General features: G+C 38.6%; 1 protein-coding gene across 2 annotated transcripts in view; it reads left to right on the forward strand.

Moving 5' to 3' along the window:
- Positions 1 to 19,818, forward strand: part of LOC124283705 (pre-mRNA-processing factor 39-like) — a 26,383-nt gene continuing 6,565 nt past the window's right edge. Inside the window, exons 1-13 of one of the 2 annotated variants that reach the window (XM_046719719.1) lie at positions 1 to 137; positions 2,708 to 2,862; positions 2,987 to 3,033; positions 3,598 to 3,723; positions 6,018 to 6,133; positions 7,415 to 7,582; positions 8,929 to 9,124; positions 9,554 to 9,664; positions 9,972 to 10,136; positions 10,382 to 10,508; positions 15,385 to 15,593; positions 15,965 to 16,024; positions 17,590 to 17,771. In XM_046719719.1, the coding sequence (XP_046575675.1) occupies positions 3,685 to 3,723; positions 6,018 to 6,133; positions 7,415 to 7,582; positions 8,929 to 9,124; positions 9,554 to 9,664; positions 9,972 to 10,136; positions 10,382 to 10,508; positions 15,385 to 15,593; positions 15,965 to 16,024; positions 17,590 to 17,771 (1,373 nt within the window). In that variant the 5' untranslated portion in view covers positions 1 to 137; positions 2,708 to 2,862; positions 2,987 to 3,033; positions 3,598 to 3,684. The remainder of the gene's footprint in view (positions 138 to 2,707; positions 2,863 to 2,986; positions 3,034 to 3,597; positions 3,724 to 6,017; positions 6,134 to 7,414; positions 7,583 to 8,928; positions 9,125 to 9,553; positions 9,665 to 9,971; positions 10,137 to 10,381; positions 10,509 to 15,384; positions 15,594 to 15,964; positions 16,025 to 17,589; positions 17,772 to 19,818) is intronic. The other variant, XM_046719718.1, reaches the window with a different exon arrangement.

The raw sequence follows: 19,818 nt of genomic DNA on the forward strand, positions 1-19,818 counted from the left end.
TGCAATGCACAAAGTGCTAAACGCGTTGGTAGGAGTTACAGCACATCAGCTCAAAATGTCGGCCAACTTGGACAAACCAGAATTGGAGGTAGCTCCGTCAAGTGAGGACACCGCTAAACAGGCTGAAAGTAATCAAGGTAATCCTGTGTTGGTGTGAGACATTGAGACTTATTCTAAATGCATGTATGTGAATGATGATCTGAATTTTAATGAGAGACACATATTTCCAGATTATGTGAACTATATACGTGGAAATATGTTTGAAAAGACGACCAATGTTTATACTTTTTACGCAGACGATATTCTATGAATGATTATGACAATCGGTGCATATGTGAGATCAGTGTTGTAATTGAAAGGTTTTGTCGAGATTTACATTTTATCAGGCATTTCACATGAATAACACGCGAAATTGATATGGCGAGGTGCAATATTGTGCAATGTAGATCTATTTCCTGGTGGCTGCGTTTATGTACAAAGTGTTTTGCCATTCCTGTTATTTGTACCATGACATTGGATATTTATGTAAAATATAGACAATTATGTAATAGTAATTATGATGCATTCCAAATGCTGAATGATATTCAGAAGACAATTAACAGGTCATATGTTTTCAGGGCCGTTTTCGGACGTCACATGTTTTCAGACGGCAGTGTTTACTCTCGCTCTAACGTGTCTAGTTCAGTAGTTGCCTCCCACAGATATTGTAACTCTTATGATGGCTTTCGTATAAGATAAAGTTGGCTTTATTCAGATAATGACATGTTTTACTACTGTTCATGTGATATTTGAGACAATGGACGTGCTTTTAAAAGTGTCCAAGAACCTATATAAGTTTCAATCTTTCATCCCTCACTGACATCATGCAGTCACACTTTTGACAACTGTAGTCTGTTTTGTACATTTGTTCTTATATTTTGGAAGAGATAATAACAGATCCATTCCATGATTTATGGGTGATAGCCAAGTGATTTGAGAAGGTGCTTACCTCAGCAGCCTGAATTCTGATTATTTTTTTACCAGATTAGCGCTCTCACGCCACGGGTTCTACCTATGGCGACGAAGTTGCTTAGAAATGGAGAATATTAAATTTCCTATGCAATTGTGTACATTCAAGAGCAACTACCTAAACACTTCGAAAACCAAAAACCCTCCTAAGTTTTCTCCGAAATTTTGTTCGGTGTTAAAAACAATATATTTCTCCGCTTTTTTTCATGCTCAGGTAAAAGCACTATTATGGAGTAATAATTCATACAAAAATTAATTATTAGTTATTACCACTGCAAGCGGTATATTAGGATTCAGATATTAGGAAAATATAAATACAGAATATTAGTTCCATCATGATCAGTAATAGATTAGAGAAAGACACCAGTTTAAAGTAATATAAACTCATCTCACAGACATACTATTCAAAAAGGTATCAGTTACGACTACATAGTTTAAAAGATAATTCTTGATAAATCCAAGCCTAAGGTAATAAGGACTCATCTCTTAGACACACCCTTCAAGTAAGACAAAAGCTGTCTAGACGGTTTAATCAATCACTTTGATTTGTTTTGTAAGGTAAACATGTCATCACCATCATAGAGTAGTAATTCATACAAAACTTCATTATTAATTATTACTCCATTATAGCACCATGCAACTATATTTCTATTTGGATATTTATTGAAACTCTGAGTGAACAAAATACTGAAGGACATATAATTTTGGTTGACTTTATGGCATGTTTTATGTATTTGGCATTGTCGGAGAAAGACAAGATTTGAATGTTGATTAGGATGTATCTGACCCAAATTCCTATTCCAAGTACACTAGAATACTTTTATAACGAACACGGATATAATGAACTGATGGCTATAGCGAACTGTTTTAAAAGTCCCGAATAAACCTTATATTATCATATAAAAAGTGAATAGTGAACTACGCATATAACGAACTAATTTTAGTGGTCCCCTGGAGTTCGTTATAAAGGTATGAAAATATTCCTTATGTTTGGAATGATCAGAATTATGCTGCAACGAGTGACCAAAGGAGGACATAGCTTTCTTTGTTTCTTAGTATAATTTAGATTGAAATGCAGTTAACAATTTGATTTCCTGTCTTCACAATACAGTATTATTGTAAATTTAAATTGATTAAGTTATAAAACACAAGTGATTTCTTTAACGTTTGTGACAAATCCTCAAATGGCAGATCATTTCCCCTTAATCACTGTACATGCTTTGATGTGTGTTTTCATATGTTTTTCCTATCATTGTTTTCATAAGTGGCTTCCAATCAATTCTATCATGCTTATCCTTTTCATTGTATAAACATTCTGTACATCCATTGCATAAACATACCACTTAATCTCTTTGAACTCTGCAAATCTCAATCAAAACACATCACTTTATCTCTGTACATCTCAATCAGTAATACTATCTCACTGGCTTCCTGTACATACTATATATTTTGGTCGTACCATATTCTGTCATTCACCTGATAAAGGGGCAAGAAGTAGCCCAGAATCGTTGTGTTGTAAATATTAAGGAAGTTGTAAATCCATACCATACGTTGTTATGAAACAATATGACATCATTGCTCTGTCCAATCACATTTAATGGGGTTGGTGTTTTTTCTATCAAACTGCTGGACACACTCCTTAAGCCAATCCATTAACATGATAAATGCTCAAAATCTGAAAGATCAGTTTGTATTTCAGAAACAGCAATGGTGACAGAAAGTAAGACAGAAGTAGTTGCAAAGACTGAGAAGACTGAAAAAGAGTCTGAGCTGGACAAATATTGGAAGGCAGTGAAGGAGAACCCTAATGACTTCACTGGTTGGACGTACCTGCTGCAGTTTGTTGAACAAGAGGTAAGGGATGTTCATGAAAACATTCAGTCAGCTCTGTGAATCGCCATAAGCAATTTCTATCAATGTTATTGTTCCAATTATATAGGTGATTTACCTAAATTTAAAATCAATATCTTTTTTCAAGAAATCCAGCTTAATGCAGTAGAGTATGTGGCACCCAAAAATGTACAGGTATGTATGAGGAAATGTTGACTTAGTGTCTGTGTCAGACTTCTCAACAGCCAAGTAGTGGGTATTTAAGTGCAGTCCAAAGCAGTGTGTGACATATGTTCATGACAACTGGTTAATGATCAGAATTATGAGGTTTCCTGCGCTTCTGGTAAGGGTGATAACTCATGCAGATACCAGCTGGAAGACCACAAGGAAGGAAGACAACACAAAACCATGGACTTTAACAATTTTATTCAAGCTGAATCTGAGGATTTACAAACAAGTTTTTAAAAAAAGACAGACAAGGCTTTTATCTGTTGTGTATTACCTGTAGCTTGAGTGGGTTTAGCATGTTAATGTTCAAGCACATTGGACTATAATGACTTGAACTTTGTCACACACTGCCTATGTAGAGACTCGGGCTTAGTCCTAAATAGATAAATCTGATATTTAAAGTATTAACATAATGATCTGTTTGTTTAAAAATTGATGTCACTTGAAGTTGTGAATACTGAACAATGTATCCAAATATTTGCATGTATAAAGTTTCTTGTTATTGAAGCCATTTTTATTTCATTTCCTCAGAACAACTTAAAAGCAGCAGAGGAGGCTTATGATGCATTCTTCAGTCACTACCCATATTGCTATGGTTACTGGAAGAAATACAGCGATATGGAGAAGAAATTTACTGACATTGACCGAGCTTTAGCGGTATGTACTTCTACCATTGAATTCCGAGTCCTCTCTGAGCGGCAGATTTGGAGAGACCTCGAGAGTTGCATAAATGTATGATATATATGAACTTTGATTCTGTTGATTTCAGAAGACTGCTGTGTAACTCTTCAGAGTTTGTCTTATCAGATACTCCTCAACAGTACCATGTACGTTTGATATCTTTTAAGATAATACCTCTGGGAGATGTAACTGTCTCATTAACCTAGTCAGTCTCCATGTGACTAAATCTGTATTTGGTGGTTTTATGTTGGACCATGAGGTTTTAGATTTTCACATCACTCTGACCCATAGTGTTTTTTGTTTGTTTGTGTTTTTGGGTGGGGGTGGGGCAGTTTATCAGATTTAACAGATGATATATCCTAGTAGGTACTTGTCTTTGCTCCACGGCTCCATGCTGTTGGACATCCGTCACAGGAAGTGAATGTAAAACTGCCTGGGTTGTAAATTCCCCATGGAGTTGAGTATGATAGTAGGGGAATTATTTGGATTTACTGGTCGAGGAAAATAAACATTATTTGAACAGATGCTTGTATTTGGATAAACTGTAATATGTAAATGTATAATTAAGATCCAAGACCAAGCAGCATCCCCCTGCTGCATTGTATTTTAATCTGTTAAAACAAAAAAGGAAAATATTTAATGAGTGAGAAATGTACAGTGTTTCTACAGTGACAACATTTTGTCCAGTTTAGATTGACTGACGAACATTCAGTTTATTTTTTTTCGTGTACTTTTTTTCACCGTGTTTATTGTTTCGAGGAAAGAGTCCTTGAGAAGAACCACCTAAGCACTATTAATGTATTATGTGCGCTCAATTCCAAAATTGAATATTCAAACCTATTTAACTGTATAATCAAGTTTGTGAGGTGAGGTGAAATTGGGTTTTACGTCGTGCTTGAGAATATTTCGCTCATATGACGATGTGCATGCGTGTGTATGTGTATGTGCGGCTGCTTGTACTAGCCCAGACTGAAGCTGGTTTTATAGTGCTAGCCCACTGAGATACCATGCCGCAGTGAAGCATGAATACCCCACTCAGACACATTATACTGACTCCGAGCCGACCAGTCCTTGTTGTACCCATTAATGCCGAGCGCCAGGCAGGGACCAACAAGTACCATATTTTAACGTCTTTTGGTATGACGCGGTCGGGGATCGAACCCGCGACCTGCCGCTCTCCGGGCAGACGCTCTAACCACTACACCACAGAGGCGGTATCAAGTTTGTAGCACCAAGCAGTATGTATAGCTGAAAGGGAACACTTAACACCTTGGTAGAAAATTATTAATAAAATCACTGCTTAGGATTCTTTGAAAGATGCATAGGGGGCGGTGGGGCAGCCTAGTGGTTAAAGCGTTGGCTCGTCACGCCGAAGACCCGGGTTCGAATCCCCACATGGGTACAATGTGTGAAGCCCATTTCTGGTGCCCCCCGCCGTGATGTTGCTGGATATTGCTAAAAGCGACGTAAAACCAAACTCAGTCAGTCAGTGAAAGATGCATACAATCATTTTTCTCCTGACTTTCTGAAGTGAAAACTGGGCACATGTAGAATAGAATTCATGTAGATTCCTGACTATACTGATCTGAACACCACACATGTTCACATATTCTTCAAATTCATTTGCTTCTTAAAATATTAATTGCAGAAAACGTTGTGATGAAATCTAGCTTTCCTCTTGTACTGCTAGCATAGTGAATTTAAATGTGAACAGATAACCTGTTTGTGCTCAGGAATTTATCAGACACTGGATTTATTTCTACACAAAACAGCTTCAGTTTATGCTGTAGGCACCCTTTGCAAGCAGTAGATTGCTCAACCTTTTGGATGGGGGACTTCACGCGTAATAGGTGAAAAGAAATTTCCAACAGCAGATTAGGTTGTAGGGTAGAAGATTTGTTCATGGTTTTTTTATGCCGTGTTTTTCTTTGCAGAAAATTGCACCCAATGCATGGAGTGCTACCCCTGTACAAACACCGGGTTTGTGAAATTAAGCTAAATCTTAGCAGTCAAATTTCTCTTTTGAAATTTGTCACTCTGACATGAATGATCTAAGGCCGGGGCCACAAAGGGAGACCACTCTGAGGGCCAGCCTTCCACACAGGCGTGCACTGGGAAATAGTCACGGTAATGAAATCAGTTGTAATTCATCGTGAATCGGATTCGCTCGGGTTCCGTGGTTTTGTGGATTTCCCTTGTAACCTCGTACCCAAGGTAAAGGTATAAGTGTCGTTTTGATTGTGTTAAGTATGTGTGTCTTGTTTTATCAGGTGTTTGAGCGTGGAGTAAAGGCTATCCCATTGAGTGTTGAACTATGGCTGCATTACCTCAACTTCTACATCACTGAGTTTGGTTCCAATGAAGATGGGGAGGAGAAGATACGGAAGTAAGTTTCTTTGGCAACTGTTGTTACCATCAACCTTGTCTGAAGACAACATGAACAATATAACTAATGTTGGCAAGGTACAGTCAAGAGTTATTTTAACATTTTTAAGGATCTTAATTTTATGGTAAGAAAGGCGGTTAAGTTGGTTCTCAGTGACTCGGTTAAAATTTAATGTTGTGACAAGTTCTCTTAAGGCGCCAGAGTCAAACCTTATTGAATTTTAGAGATAGGAAACGTAAAAAAAAGGACTTTACTGAGGAGAGATTAGTGCAGAAATGAGCAATGCAGGGTTTTTTCAGTCCAAAGCGACTTATTTAGAACAGGCCATGGCTTTATGCAAATTAGTGTGCGATGATATTGTGTTTCAAAGGACACTTTTTAAATGCCCATTTTGAAACTAGGCTTAGTATATTTTGCGTCAGCTATAGTTTATAAGAAAGCTAACTTTAATACTGAAACTATTAAGGATCTAGCTACCATGGAGCCTCACTATCACTATAAAAAAAACAGGTAGGAAGGGTCGTCTTAAAAGCAAAACCAGGATGAGTGTCACAGACGGTGGTGTGGGTCGTACTGGGGGATAGAGATATCAGCTAACATAAGATAATCCTCTTAGGGAAATTATACTGGGGGAAGTAAACGGCATGTCTTAACAATTAACAAATAATATCCAGTTCTGTCGATATTGGGGTGGTCTTGCCACCTATATATTTTGAGACATTTAATACGATAGTTGATTTAAGCTTTTCTATGGGTATCATATTGTTAAACATTATAAAAGACGCGTAAGATGATAATCAATAGATCAGACATATTCAATACACATGAAAAAAGCATAAAATATCTTTGAGATGACCCCTTATGCCTGTAGGTAGCATATGCATTTCATGCCAGGTGAGTCGACGGTCCGTCGTCATATCTGGCTGAGCCAACTCAGTGCCATCTATAGTCTGATCTATTGTTTTCAGCAGCCGTTAGTATTTTTGCTAAGTTTTGCCCGATTTTACAAGTAAACATGCATTTCTAGATATCCTATTACACATCCCACTGAACGCCCAGTTAGGCCGATGTGGGTTATTTCAACATATGCTACTTGCAGTTGTGTAAATTTTAAGGATACAGAGTAACAGCCAAAAAACAGTTTTTTCCTATTTCAGACAGTACTTTAATAGTTTTGTACCTCTATTGTGAATACATGCTTCTTATTCGTGTTTCAGCTTAGTAATGTTTTTGTCAGAAGTATATTACGGTCTTTATTCAATGGCTGTTTGATTTGCCTAGACTTTATGAGAGGTCAATCACAGCAGCTGGCACTGACTTCCGCTCCGATAAACTCTGGGACTCCTATATATCCTGGGAAAATATGCGACACAACAAGAAGAAAGTGACACAGTTATACAAACGATTATTGTCAATTCCCACACAGCTATACAGCCATCACTATGACAAGTAAGTATGGGAGTTCAGAGTTGGTTTAAAAAAATCAGTGGAATTGTCTGTAAGAGCTAACAAACATTTCGATCAGATGGTCGAATGTGACCCTTGGCTTATTGAGTGTCATTGTACCTCCTTGGCATGGATCTTGGATCGTGATTTAACGATGAGTAGTCCACATTGATGAGAGTGCAGTATTCATCACTGTAGATCCTGCAGTGTCTGGTGAAAACATTCATCCCATTTGGGAATCCAGTTCCTGACATGACATGGCCAACCAATACCTAAACAATTAAAGGCACTATTCACATGTCCCTTTTGGCTTCAACTTTTGTTCAGTGATTGTTTTGGAAGGGTAACCTTGATGTGGGAGTTGTTACTGTTTGTCTGGTTTATACTTGAACTTGGAAGAGGCAATTAATGGGATTGGGAGGTCAGATTCATTGTCCCCCACACAATGCAGAATGGGGACTATGTATTCAGCGGCGTCCGTCCGTACGCAGACACCAGTCGATTTGGGTGACCTTGACCTTATTTTCAAGGTCACCACGACACTTTGACCACCTTTCAAACTCTTGTTAACATGATATCTCATGCACTGTTGTATCCAATATCTTCAAATTTGGTGACAGCCTACATTGGGGTATTACGCAGACACCAGTCGATTGGGGTGATTTGACCTTATTTTCAAGGTCACCACGACACTTTGAACACTTCACAAACTCTTGTTGACACGATATCTCATGCACTGTTTTGCCCAATGTCTTCAAATTTGGTGACAGCCTAAATTGGGGGATTATGCAGACACCAGTCTATTGGGGTGACCTTGACCTTATTTTCAAGGTCACCACGACACTTTGACCACTTTTCAAACTCTTGTTAACGTGATATCTCATGCACTGTTTCATCCAATATCTTCAAATTTGGTGACAGCCTACATTGGGGGATTATGCAGATACCATTCACTTCAGGCATCTTGTATGTAATCAAAAAATAAAAAGTAATAAATATAGATATTCCATTCTTTAGCGGCGGGGGACATTGCCATATCAGTGGCAAACACTTGTTGACTTTGTGGGCACATTTCATCGTATCCCAGTTGTGTAGATAGTGCTCATTATGTAAATCACTGGATTATCTCATCCAGACTTGATTATTTACAGACTACATCATATAGCTGCAATATTACTTAGTGTGACATTAAACATGTTAAACAACAACAAAATCCTACGTGGTAACTTCCACAACTTCCATCAGTCCAATCATAGTATGTCAGAAACATTTCTGATATGATTTAGTATGTAAACTAGAAAAGTCCATTAGATAACAGCAGATTCATTTCAATAAACAACCTGTTTCAGTTTCAAGAAGCATGTTATGGAAAACCACCCAAAGGATATCTTGAGTCTGGATGAGTTCTTGAAGTTGCGGCAAGAGGTTGTCAAGGCCGGCACTGTGAAGGTAGATGAGGAGGATGCTGGTGCTGAGGTCCCACCTGGGGAGGATGCACCCCCTGGTGTGGATGCACCACCAGGGGAAGAAGCTGTGGGAGGGATGGTGAGTTTGTTTCAACCAGCTTCTGTGTTTGATTTGAAGGATCATGATATCATTAATCTCGTAGAATAACATTCTACATTCAAGTGTGTATCAAATGTATTGTCCTGGTTACATACATACAGGTGTACAGCAGATGTGAATATTCACACGTGTATAATTGATACAGATTTTCAATATTTAATTAACCTCACCATCTGCATATAATAAGTCGGTGAGATGTGTTATAGGTTTGAAAACACTTAGAAGTTACCATGGTGAAATGGTTGATGTTCATCCAGTCTTACAATTGACCAACTTTTGACAAATGTGTAAATATTGTCTTACTTGTAACAGTGATCAGTTTTGTGAAAAGCATGTAGAAGACTTTTGGACCATTTTACACAAATGTGTTTTGTTTGACAAACTGGTATATGTGTGTATGTACTCCAGGCTGATGAAGATGAAGCCAAGAAACTGCGAGAGTGGATCTTGGAACACCAAGAGACAATCCACAGACTGAATGAGGATGAAGTCAGCAAGAGATGGACTTATGAGGAAGCTGTAAGTTTCTTTCAAGTAACCAACTCCTCCAAAGTGAAGTGTCTCAGTATTTAGAGAACTGTTTGTTCAGATTATTTGTAAGAAAATCAGTATTGTGTTAAGTGAAACTTCTGATCCCACAAGTGAAAGTCTGAATCACAAACATAGTCTATCATGATACCTTCAACTTTATCCAGAAGTGGAAGAAGTTTGTCCTTATAAGTAAGTGGATTGATTGACAAAGAAATCACAGCACACCACTCTCTTACATTGAATCATAATGTCAGTTTGCTATTTCTCAAGACATTGCCACCATCCACTGATTCAGATTCGTCGCCCATATTTCCATGTGAAACCTCTGGAAAGAGCTCAGCTGAAGAACTGGCGGGAATACTTGGACTTTGAGATTGAAAATGGATCCCATGAGCGAGTGGTTGTGCTGTTTGAGAGGTGTATGATCGCATGCGCACTTTATGAAGACTTTTGGATGAAAGTGAGTAAAATATTCCTCTGCCTACCGAAATCTAAAGCTGAAGAAACAAAATCAAAACTACATGAATGTTGAAAAATGGGTCTACAAACTCAGGATCTGTAAAATGACAGCTGCCATTTTGCAATTGAAATGTTTGACTAACCAATGAAGTGAACATACAATAGGTGTGAAACCAAGTCATTCAAGTAAGAATTTAAGATGTAATTTCAGAATACCCGTAACCTATATATCCGGTATATTTTCAGTATGCCAAATACCTAGAACAGCACAATGTAGATGGGGTAAGGAGCGTGTACCAGCGTGCCTGTACAATCCACCTGCTGAAGAAGCCGTACATTCACTTGTCTTGGGCTGCATTTGAGGAGAGACAAGGTAACTTGGTCATATAGTATATGATAATGTATCAAACTACATCTGTCACCGAAGATGGTCCAGCATGGTGTATTGTTGTCCCCCCCTTCGCGTTTAGCGCGAAGCTGGGGATATAGTATTAGGCTCTGTCCGTCCCTACGTACAAATTGGAATATCTTAAGAACCGTTGATTAGATTCTTTTCATATTTGGTACCTAGGTTCATCAGTCAGGTTTGGTGACCTTGACCTTCATTTCAAGGTCACAAGGGGACTTTAACTTTTTACCCCTGTCAGCTTGATATCTCAAGAATCGTTCACTGGATTTTCTTCATATTTGACACCAAGCTTCGTCTAGGGAAGCGCAGGGCCCAGTCAATTTTGATGACCTTCACGTAATTTTCAAGGTCACGGTGACACATTGAAGATTTCAGCATGTTAACCTGGATACTAAGCTTGTCGGTGACCTCAAGTACCATTCCCTGGATTTTCTTCATATTTGACACCAAGCTTCATTTATGGAAGGTGCATGGCCCAGTCAATTTTGGTGACCTTCAGATAATTTTCAAGGTCACAGCGACACTTTGAAGATTTCAGTAGGTTAAGATTGTCAGCAAGATATCTCAGGAACGGATTCTTTGGATTTTCTTCATAGACTTTCAAGACTTCTCTTGAATGTTTTTGATAGGCAATTTCTTTATTACTATTTTTGGGCATATTTCATACACCATGACATTTATGTCAAGGTCAAAGTGAGTCTTGAAAATATTTGTGTGTTTGAACAGCTACAGAACAAGATATCAAGAGAGGTTGCCTGGTCATGTTTTTGTTGACATTTAACTTCATCTTAAACTATGACCTTCACTTTCATTACCTTTTGTTTGATTTGATCATTTGTGGCAGGGGATTATGCCATCTTAGTGACAACTGCTTGCTTTTCATTGTATCCAGTCATGACAAGACTAGTTTATCAAACACAAGACAAATTCATTTAATCTTCAGTGATGTAGACCTTTAGCTTTGGGAACTTTTGCTGTTAGCCTGAGAGGGTTGATTTGCGGTCTGCTTTGGCTGTTTAAGTTGATGCTGATATTTACTGAATATATGTCCAATTGTTCTCTCTCAAACTGTTATCATCAACAAAGATCAAGGGCATTAAATCCTGTGATTAAGACCAATTAAGACTCCTTTTGTTAGCATGTTAAGCTATTTAGCATCCAATCAGGAAACAAGCTATCTGGCTTCACTGTGTTGTTATTGTATATATCTGGCTTCATCAAAATATCTGTGTGGTAGCTGCTTTCCCTGCCTGTTATTATGGTAATCTGCTGCTTGTCTCAACAAACAGAAGTTGTTTTCCTTAAAGTTGTATGTTTAGATAACAATCAAACAGTTTGTAGGTGTGCATTGTTTTCAGCAGTTGTTCAGCAAAGCAAGAGAACTTAGTTGTGAACCTTAGTTGTGTGTGCGACGTTAAATAAAGCAAAAAAGGTTTAAAAAATAAATTAAAAAAGCAAGAGAACTGCTCACAGATGAACAGTTCTGTCCTGATAAGTGTAAACTATGTAACATGTTATATTTTGGGAATACACTTTCTCAGTGAAGTACAGATTCTAGTATTTGTTCGGTTGAGTCTCATCCGGCACTCGAACCCACACCCTCAGTCAGTCACCCATTCACCAGCAAACAAAGTCAGCATTTTAACACACTCAGCCACCACGGCTTCTACAGATATGACCTATGTTATATTTGACTAAATGGCATTGTGTATTCATAGTGTAATCTGTTGCTGTTGCTGAGGTACCATCAACTGTCAGATAGTGTTTGGAATTGGTTTAAATAGGATAATTGATGATTAGTTCATTACAACCGATCAATCATCGAAAATACTTGGTTAGCATCATTGATCAAATTTTCCTGTTACGTTGGCAAATTTGACATCTTTGAAGGAATACTGCTATGTTAGGAACATAAATTTCCTGGGGTCTTTGAGATAAATTCAATCATGACATGGTATGAGCTCGTAGTGTTTATGAAACAGACAAAACCAACCATGTGAAAATTTTTGTTAATGCAAGCAAGTTTTCCCAAATTGTTTGTGTTCGATTATGTGAAAACATGATCGATTGCTTGGTCATTTAATCACTGCGACCAATCTTCGATTATTTCAATTAATCAGACCACCAATACTGTCAGACAGATTTGAAAGACTTTGATAGACAAAAAACCTCATTTGATATATTTTATTGACAAAATGTAACAAATATGTATAATATTGTATAACAAAAATGACCCAGCACTGCCTAGAGCACTAAGTTGCCTTGTGATGAAGATATCTCATTGAACTTCTTCTGTTGGTCCCCATTTTAGTAGACAATCTATATACAAATAGATGGAGTCAGTAGCAATTCTCGCTAAAAAATATTTGAGTACCTTTAAGTTTCACATTCAGGTGATAGTAAACATAGATTATACACTCCACTGTGATCATGTTTTTCCTGTCCAAGTACGATCCAGTTTTGTTTCCTTGCTAAACTATCCATGCCGTTGAAACGCATTATGTTCCCTGGACATGCCAATAGATATGGCTTTGCCTTGCTTGATGTCCGTGAGGTACTCCTCCGCCGTCAGCTCCTGGATGGATTGGCCTGCATTCCTGTACAACCTCCTGACCTGTAGGTACTTGCAGAAGGCGTATCTCATGTACATCTCACACACCCTCTGCAATACACTTCCTCTGTAGCAGGAGCATGCCATGGCAAATATGACCACTGGGGACTTGGGAGGTCAGCTTCCTTGATAGGTCTGTGATGTACTTATCTGCAAGAAAGAAAGAGTATGACTTATGACTCAGATTCCATGAATTGTTGAGGAATATCATCCATTGAATTGTTCAGACACTCTGTGAATAAATTTATACTGAACTGCAAAAGACAAAAAGGAAGTGTCCCCTCAAACAATTAGAATCTCACATCATTAATGTGTGCACATCCAGCTGTGTGAATCAGTAAAAACAAAACAAGCCTGGAATAAGTTTAGCAGCATGTATAGGTCTGGCATGGCCCCATCCACTGGATCCAAAGTGATTTTTTTATCCAAGTCATATCTTACACTTGTTCAAGGATTTCTTAAGAAGCATGTTCCAAGTGTCAAGTAGAGAGGGAAGGCCCTCCCAGAAAGTGACAAAGAATTGACAGAACTATTTGGAATGTGAACTAACCTATGAAGTGTGCTCTTTCAATGGCCATGTCATGCTTGTTTATCAGATCTTGAACACATGTCAGTTCACCCTGTGCTGGTTTCTGAAGTCGAGATACGCGGCTGCCCATTCTGCTTTGTGAGGTATCAGTGTGGCTGTGATGAACGTGTGACCAGCAAGGGCTGCTAGTAATTTATATGTCCTATGAACCTCCTCCAAGTCTATTAGTGGAGGCCTTGTTTGTACAACAATCAACACATCCTTTGCTCCGGTGGGGTTGTTTTGACAAGGGATTTGTGTTTTAATTATCATCACCCATCACAGCCCTCTTTGTTTTCAGGATTTTACAATAAAGTGCAATTTAGCTTTGTGTGATGAGTAAGGGCTCAGTTTCATGGTTGAATTGTTTATCCACACTTTTTGTCTTATTCCACTTAGGAGGGCTTTGTTTGGGTGTAGTGTCTCCCCAGCTGATTGTGTTGTTTTGTCAGTGATCACTAAAGATCTTTGTATGTGGATGCTAGAGGACTGTGAAAACATTCCGTTGCCACCCACAGATGTGTTTGTATTGGAAAGTCCTGGCTGTAATTACTTCACAAGTGAATCTACATGTTTTCTTATCTACTTCATTTTAACTCTTTTTGAATTGCAGTTTATTATGGATGATGGTCACTACTATTGCGGACTGTGGCTCACCATTATTCTTCAGGTTGATTTGTATGGGGATTTTATATTTCTTTCTGTTTGTCTCGAAGTTCACATGTTTAGGCAGCAATGAAATTGAGGAAAGACAGTTTTTCATTGACCACTCCTTGTGATGTGTATCACGACACACTGTCCCTTCCTGTCTTCATGTGTATCATGGTATGATGAGTAACTGTTATATAACTGTATATTAAATTCCAAATCTCTATTACTCTTTGCCTATTTCATATTTTGGTTGACAGATGTCATCGTATCATAATTGCGTAGATCAATGCTCATGGTATTGATCACTGGAATGTCTGGTCGATTGTTTACAGACTGTCGCCATATAGCTTTAATATTGCTCAGTGCAGCATTAACAAACCACCCAATATGTATGAACCTCTTATAATGTAAGACAAATTTCCTTTCGGACAATTACGTATTATCTTATCTCTCTTACCTTACGGGAAATTGTCCCTTCCTGTCTTCTTCTGTGATGCGTTTCTTGGTACACTGTTAAAGGAAGGAGTTCCTCCCGGACATCTCCATGTTCTGTAATGTGTTTCATGGTGTGTAGTGACGAATTATGTTTGTTCTTTCGTGTGTGTCATATATATCGTTGGTCGTGATACATAACATGATACGGTCATGAGAACAATCAGGATATCCATTCATTATCAACATAGCTTCACAACATAACAAGCTGTCTTCTATAAACCTTGATGGAAGTCACTTTTAAAAGATTCTTTTGTGTGCTGTCAGGCTTGGAAACTTAGGTTTGATTTTACCAATGTCAGGGTGATTGCTGTAAGTGATAAACATTAGCTTTATAGGTTATAATGTCATGGAGTTTCAAAATTCATTCTAATCTGTATTGTTTTGAAACATGAACAATGTGGCAAATGAAGTTCTCTTTCCAATTAGAAGTATTAATTGAATGATACACAAAACGCTGTACCATTAATATTTAAAGTTAGTAATGAACGATTACAGTTTGGGACTTATTTCTTCAGGCAATTACCCAGAGGCAAGTGATGTCCTGTCAAACATTGAGAAAAATGTGCCAAATCTTGTAATGGTGTCAATGCGACGAATCAGTCTGGAGCGTCGCCAGGGCAACCATGAAAATGTCGAGAACTTGTACCAATCCTACATCACCAAAGCTGCATCACCAGCCATCAGATCTTTCTACTCAATCAAATTTGCACGCTATCTGAGGAAGGTAAGAATTTGCGATAAAGAGGACTTTGAAGCATAATTTTATATTGTATACAGGAATGTCCTGGAATTCTCTTGGTTGTCAAGCAAGACAACAACAATAAAGCTTCTTTTTGCTTTGGAATAAGACTGAACACTTTAAAATATAATACATTTCATTTCCTTTTGCAGAAGTTGTTGCAGTAAGACAACTTGTTTCTATTCATGTGTTTTTATGGATCTGTCACAAGATGTAACTTATCTCAGTTTTAGTCAAGTGTAATTGTGAAACAGTGAATTATTTGATTTATTATCTTTATCAGGTATTCTAAACAATATGAAATATATATTGATTTCGTTAGTCCCCATGGTTATGTAAATATGTTTGTATTCCAGATTAGGGGTAATGTAGAGAAAGCACGAGAAGTCTTGTCAGAAGCCCTGGAAAAAGATAAGGTATTATAATGTTTCCTCTTGAATTCAGAAGTTTGTTACTGCCTGTGGGGGTGTGTTTGATACCCTGCTGGTCTGTTGAAGTTAGTTCTGCTACCACGCTTAGCTTCAGGATCTGCTTATCACAGGTTTGAATCCCTGGATCACCTTGCCCACAATCATATGTTTAACATTACAATGGCTTTTACCAAAGTGGGGCGGTGTGGTAGCATAGTGGTTTAAGTGTTCACTCGTCACGCCGAAGACATGAGTACAATGTGTGAAGCCCAATTCTGGTGTTCCCAGCCGTGATATTGCTGAAATGTTGCTAAAAGCGGTGTAAAACTAAACTCACTCACTCTTACCAAAGTCATCTTCCTCCCAAGTTAAGTTTCTTCTTTAATGTTTAGTGCCTGACTTAGCAATATTGCAGCTACTGCTTATATGGTAATGCTTTGGTATCCCCCGCAACGCATTTTGCGGGGGTATTAAAATGGACTCCGTCCGTGCATCCATCCATCCGTCCGTGCACTTTTGTTTTTTCCGGAGCAGAACTCTAAAACCGTTCACTAAATAGATCTGGCACATAGATAGATCTGGCGGTGTACTGGTGCCTTTTGGTAGTTTTGGCATTCTGAATAATATATTTTTGGCATTTCCATGGCAACAAGCTTGATTAAAACTGAAATTAGTGGTAGTGCTCTTTTCCGGAGTAGAACTCTAAAACCGTTCAATGTTTCTTCACCAAACTTGGCACATACATATATCTGGTGGTGTACTGGTGCCTTTTGGTAGTTTTGGAATTCTGAATAAAATATTTTGGCGTTTGCATGGCAACAACTTTCACTTTGACTGAAATTGGTGATAGTGCTATTTTCTGGAGCAGAACTTAAAAAACCTTTCAATACTCTCCTTCCACTTTTCTATATACACACCTAAATATTTGACATAATCATAACTCGTAGACATAATCATGAAGAGTATTTTGCCATTGAGGGGGATATTGATGACTTTGTCTTCTTGTTAATAACTGATTCTGGACCAGACAGTCCATTGATCAACATGATGAGCATCAAGCCTGACCCTCAATTCTTACTCAAAGGGCTGTTTTTGCGTGACAGTGTATGTATTTATGTACCTCCATATGCACATCCCAGTATGGATTCTGGGATATAGGTGCCCAGCAACCTATTTTAGTTAGAAAAGGTGACCAAATGGCTTAGGTGGTTGATGGCATGTCTTTCTTCATTGCTTACACTAACCGTGAAGTTCTGGGTTAGAACTGATCTTCAGCAACCCATGCTTGTCGTAAGAAGCAACTAACAGGATCAGGTGGTCAGGCTTGCTGACTTGGTTTACACTTCATCATATCCCAATCGTGTAGATTGATGCTCATGCTGTTGACCACTGGATTGTCTGATCCAGACTCGATTATTTACATACCGTCGCCATATAGCTGGGACACTACTGAGTGTGGCGTAAAAACTCCCTCACTGACTTACTCACTCGATGCTTACACTTTGTTTGATTTTAGTGATTATTATTTAAGATTATTGTTGTCACCATCAAGTTTCGTTTTGTGTTTCCAGAAGAATGAGAAGTTGTTCTTACAGCTTCTTGACCTTGAGTATCAGACACAACCAATTGAAGAGCAACGAGTCCTGGATGTGTTCAGCAATGCTCTCAAGAGTGACCTGTCTGCAGATTTTAAGGTGAAGGTTTCACAGAGGAGAATGGAGTTCCTTGAAGACTTTGGTACCTGTATTCAGAGGTGAGTTGTGGTCATATCTATCACCATCAGGATATGTGAAATTATATCTTCTGATAATAATGATGCTGATCATTGAGACTTTTGTTACCTTGGCAATTCTTGCAAGATGATATCAGTCTTGATGTTGATCTAAACGTGTTGCCAATATTAACCCACCTAGACTGTCTGTAGGTAAGGTCTCATAGCCCTACCTTCAACAGATAGGAGACATGCTTTAACACAGACATGAATGGAGTGATATATATTAAGAGCACTGTCCCACAGTGTCAAGTGACTTGGTGCATGATATCACATGCAGACTATGAAATGAGGCATTATCCCTCACCAAAAGGATATTTTAGAAATCAAAGATTTCCTAGTTTCCTTGTTTTGTTTTTTGTTGTTGTTTTTTTCACCACATTTGAGCCATCATGAATATTGGTAAAAAGTACTGTAAACCAGTAATCCAGAATATACTGAAAGCCATTAAAAACGTAATTGGTATTTGTTGTCCTGGAACCCGTGAAAGTCCAGGTTAGAATGAACCTTCAGTAACCCATGCTTGTCGTAAGAGGCGACTAACGGGATCGGGTGGTCAGACTCGCTGGCTTGGTTGACACATGTCATCGGTTCCCAATTGCACAAGTCGATGCTCATGCTGTTGATCACTGGATTGTCTGGTTCCGACTCTATTATTTACAGACCGCTGCCATATAGCTGGAATATTGCTGAGTGCGCATAAAACTAAACTCACTCACTCACTGGTAATCACCTAAAGGGGCGGTGGGGTATCTGAGTGAGTTCCCCACATGGGATTGTCTGGTCCAGACTCAATTATTTACAGACGCCGCCATATAGCTGGAATATTGCTGAGTGCGGCGTAAAACTAAACTAACTCACTCACTCACTCACTCACTCACTCACTCACTCACTCACTCACTCACTCACTCACTCACTCTCACTCACTCACTCACTCACTCACTCACTCACTCACTGTTGTCCAGGAACTTACAAAAGTTCTATTGAAGATTTTTTCCTGCGATACAGAGGATTTAGGGATAAAAGGCTGTTATTCTGGCCCATTTCGAGTTAGAGTTCCCGAGCATTCCCCTTACATGAAATTCAATGCTTAAAACTGAACCTTTGACATTTTTTGTAAACACAACCACATTCATGAAACATGTTGTGCACGTGCATTACCTGCACCCAGGCCCTTTTAAAGCACAAGGAATTGTGAAACTCAATCACTTTGAGAAAATGCCACGCTTGACACAAGACGAAAGGAATCAGGCAATCGGTATGGTCAACCAAGGTGCTTCAGATGTGATGATTGCCAGGCACTTTATTGTGCATCCATCCTCTGTTGGTCGACTCTGACTTGCGCCAAACTGTGCCCTTGAACATGATCGTTTTGGAGGAGGTGGTTTCATGATCTGGTTTGCTATCAATGCCAACTTCCGACCCCAGATTGTAGTGGTTAATGGCAATCTGAATGCTCAACATTATGTGGACAATATCCTTCGTCCGGCTGTACTCATAATAATGGATCAACATGGCGGTCATAACCATTTTATGTCAGCATGATAATGCATGGCCCCATGCAGCCAGAGTAACAAGAGACTTTTTGAATAATGAGAATGTTTGTGTGATGTACTGGCCTTCATTGTCTCTAGACGTGAACCCAATTGAGCATCTGTGGGATGAATTTGGACGTTGAGTTTGAAATAAATTTGTGCCATCAAGGACAGTTGCTGAATTGACACCGGCCCTTTGACATCACTGGCAGACCGTCCCACAGCTGTTCCTGAGAAATTTGTGTTTTTCAATGCCACGGAGACTCCGAGCATGTCTTGCAGCGCATGATGGACACACACACAATATTGACTGCTAGTGATCCCTCCTTTGTTTGATGTTGTTGCCTCACTGATGTTGTTGCTGATTGGACATTTTCAGATGAAATTATCGACAGATGTTCACTTAAAAATTATCTGCCAGTTCCATTTATATATGTTGACATTTGTGTGAGTAAAGAAAGTATGAATGTCAAATTGTGTTTTTAATGGCTTTC

This window comes from Haliotis rubra, unplaced genomic scaffold (assembly GCF_003918875.1).
Source record: "Haliotis rubra isolate DU_JTF1 unplaced genomic scaffold, ASM391887v1 Scf32, whole genome shotgun sequence".
Lineage (NCBI taxonomy): Eukaryota > Metazoa > Mollusca > Gastropoda > Lepetellida > Haliotidae > Haliotis > Haliotis rubra.